This window comes from Myotis nattereri, assembly GCF_964212035.1.
Source record: "Myotis nattereri genome assembly, chromosome: 2".
NCBI lineage: Eukaryota > Metazoa > Chordata > Mammalia > Chiroptera > Vespertilionidae > Myotis > Myotis nattereri.
In genome coordinates this window covers 192485975-192497224 of record NC_138076.1, presented here as the reverse complement: position 1 = coordinate 192497224, position 11250 = coordinate 192485975, and the positions used below count along the sequence as shown (strand labels likewise).

The 11250-nt window shown below is 34.6% G+C and overlaps 1 protein-coding gene across 2 annotated transcripts; it reads left to right on the top strand.

Moving 5' to 3' along the window:
* The first annotated feature begins 530 nt into the window (after nucleotides 1-530).
* Nucleotides 531-10208, top strand: LOC308536284 (natural killer cells antigen CD94-like). Of its 2 annotated transcripts, XR_013997334.1 has the most exons (7): nucleotides 531-666; nucleotides 1919-2011; nucleotides 2157-2222; nucleotides 3675-3826; nucleotides 4894-4997; nucleotides 5582-5755; nucleotides 10062-10208. XR_013997334.1 is itself a non-coding variant. In XM_081115395.1 (6 exons), exons 1-6 carry the CDS (start codon nucleotides 660-662, stop codon nucleotides 10147-10149), a joined length of 510 nt encoding a protein of 169 aa, XP_080971521.1. In that variant the 5' UTR covers nucleotides 531-659; the 3' UTR covers nucleotides 10150-10208. The 2 variants fall into 2 exon arrangements, 1 of the variants encoding a protein (XP_080971521.1); XM_081115395.1 differs by lacking the exon at nucleotides 5582-5755.
* The last annotated feature ends 1042 nt before the right edge of the window (nucleotides 10209-11250 follow it).

Here is an 11250-nt window from a genome sequence, read left to right as displayed (position 1 = left end):
CCACTCTGTGCTAAAGAAAAGAAATCAAAACCTCAAAACATAGACACAGAGGGATAGGTCTGACTTGAAATACATTGCATGTGTGCTCTGGAGAAAGATAGTCTCAAACTTAATGACCTTGGTCATGTCTTTAGTTCTGCCTTCATTTTCTCATCAGAAAAATAAGTATATTTATGTATCTTTATTATTAAGCAATATTCAGAAACAAATGTGCTAATATATGCCAAGTAATTGAATCTGTGTTCAACACAGGTAAATTATAAATGTTTATCATTATTTAAAGGAGAAAATTCTTGTGGCACTTTATTATACTAAGCAAATTTACCTTTGGTTTGCCCATCTTTTTTCCCATTTTCCCAATAGTTTTAAAAGGTGATCCCTGTTCAAACGTTAAAAAAACCTTTTACTTTTTTTTCCTTCTGATTGTCAGAGAATTTGCATTACACAAGTGTAGTGACAATTTCCTGTATTGTGGTTTCCGGAACACCAAGAATATCACTAAAATACACAATTTTTTTTCTTTTCCTTTTCCTTTTGAATTTCTTCATACACAACTTTCAGGTTCTGAGCCTTCAGCTCAATTCTGTGATTCAACACCGTTCTTCTTAAACAAACAAACATCGTGACTTATCTGTGTCCACACTGGAACAACATTTCTCATGGCAGGTATGTCGGCCTGAATGAAAAATTTAGAAGTAAATATAAATGGAAACCATGTCTTGTGGGTATAGCTCATTTCAGGGCATGCTTTAAGAAAATAATATGGAAAATGTTAGGCTTCCCGTGTATCAGCCTTTCCCATTTAATTTTACTTCTCTGACTCTTCATTCTGTAACTTGGAAATGATTTTGTGAAGCTTTCCCAACAGGTTTAAAAAGTGACTAATGGCAGGGAAAGCTCTAAATTCTAAATGAGAACTGAATTTTCCAGGTTAAATTATGAGCAACATTCTCTAGTAAAATAGAGAATGCCAAATATTTAAGATACAGTGCTTACAAGTGCTGTTTTAAAATTTTGCATTTGGGTTGTGAAGTCCAAACACCAACCAGATTGACAGTTTGACACATTGGTCTGTTTTTAATGACATTTTAGGAGTGTGCTGATGTTAATGCAGAATCTCCTAATGTTGAATTGTTGTAGGGAAAATGGTTATAAGCACGGAATATGAGGTATTAGGTAATATAATGTTCTTGTAAAAAATTGTTGCTTATGCATCATAATCCAATGTGATATAAACCCAGCTCCCCATGTATTGAACATGCTTTGATCCAGATACTCCAATGTCTTTTCTTCCCTGTCAAATCTCTACAAATCTAGGAGCACCTGACCTTTCTCAGAGTAGTCTCAAAAGGACATGCTCCCAAGTATGTTGTGACAATGACAGAATATATTAAATAAAGACTCTGATCTTAGACAAACTTTCGTTTGATTTCTGACTTGGGCACTTGCTAGTTTTGATATCTTGAGAAAATAATATTAATAATAAGTTCTAAATTTTCTCATCTACCTAATGGGAATCATACTACTATCTTGTGATTTTTGTTGAGAAAATTTAAGTAAATGTTTGTTTTGTAAGCCCATAAAACAGAGCTGGGTGCCTGTTCATTTCTTCTTACTCCAGATCTCTGGGCTTCTTTGCCAAATTAAAAATAAATGTTGAATCCGCTTTCTGAGAAAGAGCTGGTAAAGAAGAAAAGATATGGGTAACCTTCCTAAAGAATAAAGTACATCATGTAAATTATTTACTTTTGGGTGGAATTCTCAATGGGATGTCTTCATTTTTCAATGTTTCATTGGCAAGATAGTTGGGTTTTCAAATCGAATAAATTTTTGGATTCCCTCTCTAGTTTCTGCATATAAGCACTTTAGCTTCTGTGTTTGTTATTAAACTCATCCCTCTACCCCCCTTTCTCTACAGCTTTTCAGAGCACTCCGTGGAGGTTGATTTCTGGGGTCTTAGGAGTAACGTGTCTTGTGCTGATGGCTACTTTGGGAATTGTGTTGAAAAATGGTAAGCTTTTCTAGGCAAGTAGATATAAAGATCAAGACTGGAATGAAGCCATTCAATAAGAAATATTTCATTTTACTAATGTATGATATTGTTCTATTTTAAAAACCTGTACCTAATTAAGTAAATTTCTAATTATTTCTCACAGCACTTACTAAACAAAGTGTTCAGCCAACACCGTCTCCAGGACCCACAACCATGGAACCTCAGAAAGGTAGGTTCCATAATTTGGAAAATATTAGTTTTGATAGAGCATGAAATAGTTTCTTGTTTTTCTCGCACAGAAGTGTGATAGAATATTACACTTAGTAAAATAGAAGTTTATCTGCTAATTGTAGAATAGTCTCATTGCTTTGTTCTCTAATGTAAGAATTATTAAATTATTAGTACATTGAATGTGCATCATTTATATATTTAAGTAATAAGGAAAATATTGGCCTGAAATGACATGGTTTTCCTGTATGAGTGCTAATATTTAAATAACAAATCAAAAAAATTATAGTACATATTACAGCTAATCCTTATTATCTACCAGTGTTTGCTCATAACTTATATTTATATATCTCTTTACCTTTGCTTCATTTCTTACGTGACTCAGAATATAGTGCAGATATTTCTACAAATCTGAACCTACTTTTACATTGTAAGCCAACTCTGAGTCCAATTTTTTTAATGCATTTTTCCAAATTCTCTCCAAGTTGTCTCATCATCTTCTATGATCAAATAGTACTTTATTTATCTTTTTCTTCTTGAGGTATTTTCCAGCTTTATTGCGATATAATTGATATATAACATTGTACTAGTATAAGTTTAAAATATACAATGTGTTGATATTGATACACTTATATATTATAATATGATGATGACTCTAGCTCTAGCTAATACCTCCATCATATCACATAATTGCATTTCCTTTTTGTCCTGAGGACATTTAACATCTACCCTTTAGCAACTTACAAGTGCACAATACAGTATTGTTAAATAATCCCAATGTTATTCCGTGGACCCTCAGAACACTGACCTTCTAACTGGAAGTTTATTTCCAACTTCTCTCCATTTACCCCCATCCCCTCCCCATGTAATGACCATTCTACTCTATAATTTGAGCACCATTCACTTGGCAAAGATTTGAGTACATACCATGTATCATTACACCTATCGCTGAGGATAAAATGTTCAAGGCACTATTACCAGTTAACTGTATGATTGGTCTTCAAACTAATTGCTTTATTTATCTTCAATTTGAAGATAAAATATCAAAAATATATATTATAATTCTCCCAATGTACCATATTTATTTCTGACTCAGGAAATATGTTAAAATGTCTTTCTCCCATAAATATCTCTTCCATCTAATTAATCCTATCTAGACAGCAGAGCTCAACTTTGGGGCCACTTCCTACACTCTACTATAGGATATTTTAACATACTGAATTTCTTATGTATACTTATCCAAACTAGCATTAAATATGATTAATAACAGATTGATAATTCTGATGCTATCTCTAGACTATAATGCCCATGATTCATTCACATGACTATCCTCTAAAGTAGTCTCTCAAAAATATTTGTAGAAAAAAAATAAAATGATTTTTGAATGAGTAAATAGTGCTTAAAAAAATTGAATCTCCAATGTCATCAGTCAAGTTTTATTTTTTTCTTTTAGGCTCTGGCAGCTATTTTTGCCAAGAAAAGTGGATTGGGTACCAATGCAAATGTTACTTCATTTCCAATGAAAAAAAAACTTGGGCAGAAAGTAGGGATTTCTGTGCTTCTCAGAATTCCAGTCTACTTCAGTTGAAAAACAAAGACGATCTGGCATGTGTTTCATTTTGTTTTTTTTATATTGTCTTTGGCCTAGGATAACATATTAACTAAATAAGCTGATTACTTTGATTCAAGCCTTTTCAGATAGTAAATGGATGGTTATATTTGACCTAATAATGACTTATTAATTTTTTATTCCTTAGAACAATCATTATAAAACCAACACAAAATTTCTCAAAAATTTATATTATAGGAATAAAAATTAAGATAGATGCCAGATAAAGTACAAGAAGCATTTTAGAGAGAAATCAAAGAAGAAATAGTCATTATTTTTATTCAAAGAACCAATTAAGCAAGTTTTCAATTTTTAGTTTTAATTGAATATATAATTTTTTTTAAAAAATATATTTTATTAATTTTTCACAGGGAGGAAGGGAGAGAGATAGAGAGAGTTAGAAACATCGATGAGAGAGAAACATCGATCAGCTGCCTCTTGCACATTCCCCACCGGGGATGTGCCCGCAACCCAGGTACATGCCCTTGACCGGAATTGAACCCGGGACCTCTCAGTCCGCAGGCTGACGCTCTATCCACTGAGCCAAACCGGTTTCGGCTGAATATATAATTTTTGTAATTATATAGCCGTTGCGATTATTCTGGGATATAAGAAGGAACGAATATGAAAGCATGATTATAATAGTTATCCAACTCTTAAGACAAGTGAAATAGTTCTCCAGTTGCATGAGGAACTTGTGGGGAGTATAGGACGAAAAGGTTCTATCTGAAAAATTATTCCTCAAGATGCTTTTGACTTGGGATCAAATTTTATGGTTGATCTTCTGTGAAGGAACTGTTCCATGAAAATCTAACCCCTTTATGAAGTTTTCCATTCATTCAAGAATTGAGATTTGTGATATTTTCTTTCTCCGTGAATGAATGGACCTCATATGCAAGAACATTATGAGACGTGACCATACTTACTGTTCTAGACTTAAAATGATTTCAGTTTGATTGATTTAGAGTCTGGATATGATTCTGGACACTAACTTTCTTGAAAGTACTTTATTTGTAGAGTAGATTCAAATTAGATTAATATATTTGTCTCTGTTTCAAAGCAGCAGTTTATACAATACAGTAGACGTTTTTACTGGATTGGACTCTCTTACTCTGAAAAAAATCATGCCTGGTTGTGGGAGGATGGCTCTGCTTTCTCCAAAGATCTGTAAGTTACTGATGGTCAAGCCTTTCCTGTTCTTTATGGGTTTATCCTTAGTACTCAGAGAATATAAATTCCAGGAACACTGTAGCTAGGATAAACCTTTTTGGAGCATGAGAATACAGAAAAGAGATTAGGTACAAGAGAACAACAGTTTTACCCTTATCTAGAACATCCAAGTAAATGTTCAAGTGACATGAAGTTACTGGACTGTGGACCATAAAATAGGTTTTGACTTTTCGTTTTACCTTTGTACCAGACCTTGTATGAGCAGATAATTAGCAACAACGTAAGAGATAAAAAGCTGCCCTCTCACACATAAACTGTCCAGGAAAAGCAGGATAGCCATTCTTTTTTTTTTTTCTGGTGGGACCCAATATTTTCAGCTTCCTCCCATGTTTTATATAATCTGAGTTTATTTTCTGTATATTTGTAATCTTGGAATATTGCTTCCACTCACAAACGTAGTATTTGTAGCATCATACAACTACACTATTATGCTCTGATTTGTCTTCCTAATTAGCAAATATATCTTTTATTTCAGATAGGACATTTTCATTTTCTTTATAACATTTTATTTTTCATCACAGATTTGCATTCACTGAACATGTAAATGCAGGACACTGCATGATGTATAACTCACCCAATGCTGTTTTGCAAGAACCCTGCACAGATGAAAGTTATTATATCTGTAAACAACAGCTTACTTAGGTGTTGCTTAGGGCAGAAGGGTGGGCAATGAAGGTCCAGTATTACTAAAAATGGTAAGTCTACCTCTTGCATCATTACTAATTATCTATTTCTGAGATCTGTAAAATGTTTCATATTACATCTTATCATGCAATTTTCATATATTTGAAAACATGTTTTTTAAAAAATATATGTTTTATTGATTTTTCACAGAGAGGAAGGGAGAGGGATAGAGTTAGAAACATCAATGAGAGAGAAACATCGATCAGCTGCCTCCTGCACACCCCCTACTGAGGATGCCGCAACCAAGGTACATGCCCTTGACTGGAATCGAACCTGGGACCCTTCAGTCCGCAGGCCGACGCTCTATCCACTGAGCCGAACCAGTCAGGGCGAAAACATATGTTTTAAAATTGATGAAATGCATGCATTTATACCTGAAATTATAAAACCTCAGGTAAATAATTTCATAAATATTTTAATTTAGTGCATATGATCAATATTGTCATGTATGCATTCTGGTAAATTTTCTCTGCAGAAATTAAATAAAACAATTTACATTAAATAGTATACACCAACATCATTTCAGACCTTTGTGTGGAGTACTATATTGGGAATTCCCATCTTCATCTCACATTCCTGGTAGTCCTTTCTGGATACCTACACTTCTACATGCGTTAATGTACAGTTGAAAGTGCCATATAAGTTTCCTCAGGTGTATCTTCCAGCTCCAGAGGGCACACATTTGTGTTTTCTCTTGATGCTCCTGAGTTCTGTAAGATGATTTTAAGTCTTTGGTCAAATATGTGATTCCTGTTTAATTGCTTTCAGAATTCCCAAGGGCAAAGGGACTCGACGTCCTGATCACATACATTGACAATACCTTTTTCTTTACTTCACTCTTTTTTATCAATCGATAAAAGATTTGCAAGTGCATTGAAGATCTTAATCCCTAATCATCCCAAGAACCTTTTCTTAAAAGTTAGGTGTAAAATATGAACAATTCCCTTTTTTTTTGTGGAAGAGAGAGTGAACCATTTTATAGAGGGGTTTCTGAATGTGTCATAGAAGGGCTAGGAACACAATGAGGTCCAAGTCTTGAGATCTGGATGAGGTTTTTATAGTCTCACAGACTTCAGAATCCAGTTTCCTTTCTTTTTGGTTAATTGTTGTATAGACATATTTAGAAATTTTTATTGACATGTTTATGTATTCAGTAGTTTTATATTTCAATTAATAATAATTAAGAACTCAAATTGATTTTTAATATATAATGAGCCAGGAAGAAGAAAAGATCTTTTATTTGTCATTATATAAATATAATAAGACTAAAGCTGAACTCTTTACTTTCATGTATAAAGATTGACTTGGGAAAAATACACTTAAGTTTATATTATGAAAAAACAACAACAACACAGGACAGACTAAAACATTTTTCAAATGTTTAACTGGAACTAAGCGAACATACATTGTTCTTCCTGGATATTTTATGTTTTGGCTTTATTGTCCACATGATTCCCAAGCAATACACTTTAAATGCAATTTTAAAAACAGTATCGATGAGATTATAATTAAATGAGTAGTTTTCTGTTCCAACTCTCCCATCTCCCTGTCCTCCTCCCATGAAGCAATTTCCTTTGGGATTCTTGTTTATTTGTTTATTTTCTTGCTTAGAGTGTTTTCCTCTGCAATGAACCAAGGATGTTCCATTGTTATAATTTCTGTCTGGATGAATGTCAACTATTTTCATTTAGCCACATCCAAATGTAGGTTCAAATTGCTAGTTGCACATCATCACCTATGAGGTGTGCAGAGCCCAACCTTCCTTTTTTTTTTTTTTTTTTTTTTTTTTGAGAGCTCTTGAACTTTCACCACAGTTGCAGGAGCAGTGAGGAAGCACAAGATGATAAATATGATAGATGATGTCTAATTTCAGAGACTAATCTATGTCAAAATTTGTCTCCACTGGAAGAAGAAAATTACTGTTGCCTCCCAATTATAGCTCTGAGGTTTTTCAGCTTCCATATAATTTCTGAATATTCCAATGGAAAGTGGATTGAATGGAGGATTCTAGTCACCCATGGCGTGTGTCTCTCTCACAGCATGGTCCCCTTTTACTAGTCATACTCAGGCCTTGACCATGTGACCCATTTCATGTTTAATATTATTCCTCCCACTCTTCCCTGCATTCTGCTTTCCTTCGTCCTGAAAGTCTCTCTATAATCTTTGGGATGGGAATGACTTCTTTTACATAAAGGTCTTTCTACTAAGTATTTTTTCCCTCTGACATGAGATTTCTAATATATTCTCTGGGGATAGACACTTTATTTTTTTCTTTTGTTCTCTATTTTTTTTCTTGGAATGGGATTATGCGCATAGAAGGATTTAGTTGAGTGACTCGAAGTGTTAGATGTAAAACCACTTGGAGAGGATGAGGAAATGTCTAAGAAACATACAAAATAACATGGCAATAGTCCGTGTAGACTTCTTAATTTTGTCCTGTAACCCTAAATATGTAACCCTTAGAGCAGTGTTTCTCAACCGTCCTGATGCCTCAGCCCTTTAATACAGTTCCTCATGTTGTGGTGACCCCAACCATACAATTATTTTCATTGCTACTTCATAACTGGAATTTTGCTACTGTTATGAATCGTAATGTAAATATCTGATATACAGGATGTTTTTTCATTGTTACAAATTGAACATAATTAAAGCATAGTGATTGATCACAAAAACAATATGTAAGTATGTATGTGTGTTCTGATGGTCTTAGGCGACCCCTGTGAAAGGGTCATTCGACCCCCAAAGGGGTCGCAACCCACAGGTTGAGAACCGCTGCCTTAGAGTATATAATACATGCTATGTGTGGGTTCATGACAGCTTATGAGAGGGTTAGGAACTTACAACAGTACATGTTTATTGTCTGATATTATCTTTGGATCAGGAATTGGGTATGGCTTAGTTGTTTCCTTATCTGTGGCTTTATAAGCCTAGAACCAAGGTCTTCACCAGCCTGCTTTCTCATCAGAATCTCAGAGTTCTATTCCAAGCTCATTCAGGCTTTTGGCATAATTTAGTTCCTTGTGGTTGTGAGACTGAGGCCCTCAGCTCCCAGAGGCCACCCCTCTCCGTTCCCATTCTGAAAGCTGTGAGGAGTGAGGTGGTATCTCATTGTGGTTTTATGGTTACCCCAAAATATTCATTCTTAGTTACTCCATTAGTGACATCTAAATTTACCCAATGGGGTTATTTTACAATGGGGTCAGGACAGCTTTCTGCTTATCTCGAGATATTTGAGCATCAGTTTTTGCCTCTTGGTCATGGTAAGGACAGTGAACTAAACAACCAACTAACTAACTAACTAATTATTTATGGTAAGGTTTTTTTTAAGTTCAAAAGACTCAAAGGCTAATTTGTTTATTGATAACTTACAGTGGAGATAATTGATTAGACATCTGTCTCCATTATATGACCAAACTCTGCAGGAAACTTCTGCCTCAGCTCTCCTGAAACCAAATTTCATCACATAAATGTCAGAACAAATATCAGCAGTTTTATCCAGAGAAAAATTATCTTTGTGTAAATAAGAATAACATTGGGAAGTTTATTCCTGGATGTTTCTCAGTCCCCAACTCATTTGAATTCTCTTTCACCTGCTGTATCGGATGATTTTCCCTTATTAAAAGCATTATATAAGTATGCTCATTGGTGCCTTATCATCTCTTTACATATTTGGAAATATTTGGAATATTTACCCACCCTTTACATTTCCGTAATTTTGGAGTTTTTGAATTTTTTCTCTTTATATCTTCAAAGCATTTTATAAAAAATGAATCATAAATGTTTTTAGCTTTGTGGGCTAGTCTCTGTTGAAACTCTGCCATTGCAGTGCAAAAAGAAAACATAGATAGTATGTAAATGAATGGCTTAGCTGTGTTACAAGGGAATTTTATTTAGAAAAATAAATGGTGGGACAAATTTGCTCCACAGGCCATAGTTTGCCAATTCATGTCAAGGTGTGTGAAATGAGATTATATAGGCACCAACCCTACTCTCTACATTGCCTTGTCCTGTCTTAGGTCACATAGTAACAATTGTAAATGTACTTATAAATTTTACAGTTCTCAAAGAGGTGTGTCTTATATTATCAGTCTTTGTTATTATAAAGGTGAAAATCCATAAAGTGTGCATTATAGCCAAATGCTAGATGTTCACCAATGATTCCCACTTTAAAATTCACGTAACTTTGTATAAATTCCTCCCACGTTGTCTCACAGTTGATTTGTGTGACCAGTGAAAGACAGTGGAAATGATGGTATGCCACTTCTGAGTCTAGTTCATAAAAGGTGGTGTGGCTTCTTCCTTCTTTTTCTCTTTCAGGTCATTTGATATGGGAATGCCAGCCATCATATCAGGAGCAGCCCTGTTGAAAGGATCATGTGACAAGAAGCTAAAACCTCTTTGTTGAATTGTACACTTGAAACCTTATGGTTTTGTGAACCAAGGTCACCCCAATAAATTCAATTTAAAAAGAAATATAGCCTTTTTTAGTAGCTATGTAATGAGTATGTCTTGCAAGCCAATTTTCCAGCTCTACTCAAGCCTTCAGACAACAGAGTCCCAGCTATCTTGACAGTCACCTAATGAGAGAACCTGAGTCACATCCATCCTAAGTTGTTCAAGGATTCCCAACCCTCAGAAACTGTGCAATATAATGTGTTTATTCTTTGAAGCTGCTATTTGTTGGACCTAGTGGTAGACTCTTGGTCATAAAGACCTATTTTGAACTAACCGGTTTGGCTCAGTGGATAGAGCGTCAGCCTGCGGACTCAAGGGTCCTAGGTTCAATTCCGGCCAAGGGCATGTACCTTGGTTGCAGGCACAACCCCAGTAGGGAGTGTGCAGGAGGGAGCTGATTGATGTTTCTCATCAATGTTTCTAACTCTTTTTTCCTTTCCCTTCCTCTCTGTAAAACAATCAATGAAATATATATTTTTAAAAAAGACCTATCTTAAAAAATAAAAGGAAACATACAAAAGCAAACAAATTATTATTGAAAGAAGTCAACAATTTCCCAAAGTTCGTCCTCCTAGAAGTTACATGTCTAAAAATTTCCTTTATATAGTCATTACTCTTCATTTTGTTTTCAGTAAAGTTGGCCCCATTCCAGTATCCAAATTGGGCCCCAACTGATTCACATAAATCATTTGTCTTATTCATCAGTCACAGTAATTTACAGCAAGCCTAGCTGTTGTCAAGAAGATGAAGATGAGCCCTTGGATGTCCTTTACAAGAACACAAGGAAGATAAGATAGGCACAAAAGAGTTTATATTACGTTGTTCTTGTTATACAAATTTCAAAAGCAGGCAAAACTAAACTATAGTTCACATTAGACATGAAGATCACATGAGAGGTTAAGATAGTGGTATGTATGGAAAGAGAAAGAAGATGGTAACTGGAAATTTATAGGAGGAAAGATCTTGGTGACCCTGGAAATTTTCTATTTCTTGACATGGGTTTTAGTTGCATGGGTTTTGAATCTGATGGTTATTAAACTGTATGTTTTTA

Bases quoted from the DNA above. Each gene is read 5' to 3' on its own strand.
- LOC308536284 (XM_081115395.1), top strand. The intron at 2,012-2,156 runs GTAAGCTTTTCT...TATTTCTCACAG, and splicing joins GGGAATTGTGTTGAAAAATG to CACTTACTAAACAAAGTGTT. The intron at 4,998-10,061 runs GTAAGTTACTGA...TTTCTCTTTCAG, and splicing joins TCTGCTTTCTCCAAAGATCT to GTCATTTGATATGGGAATGC.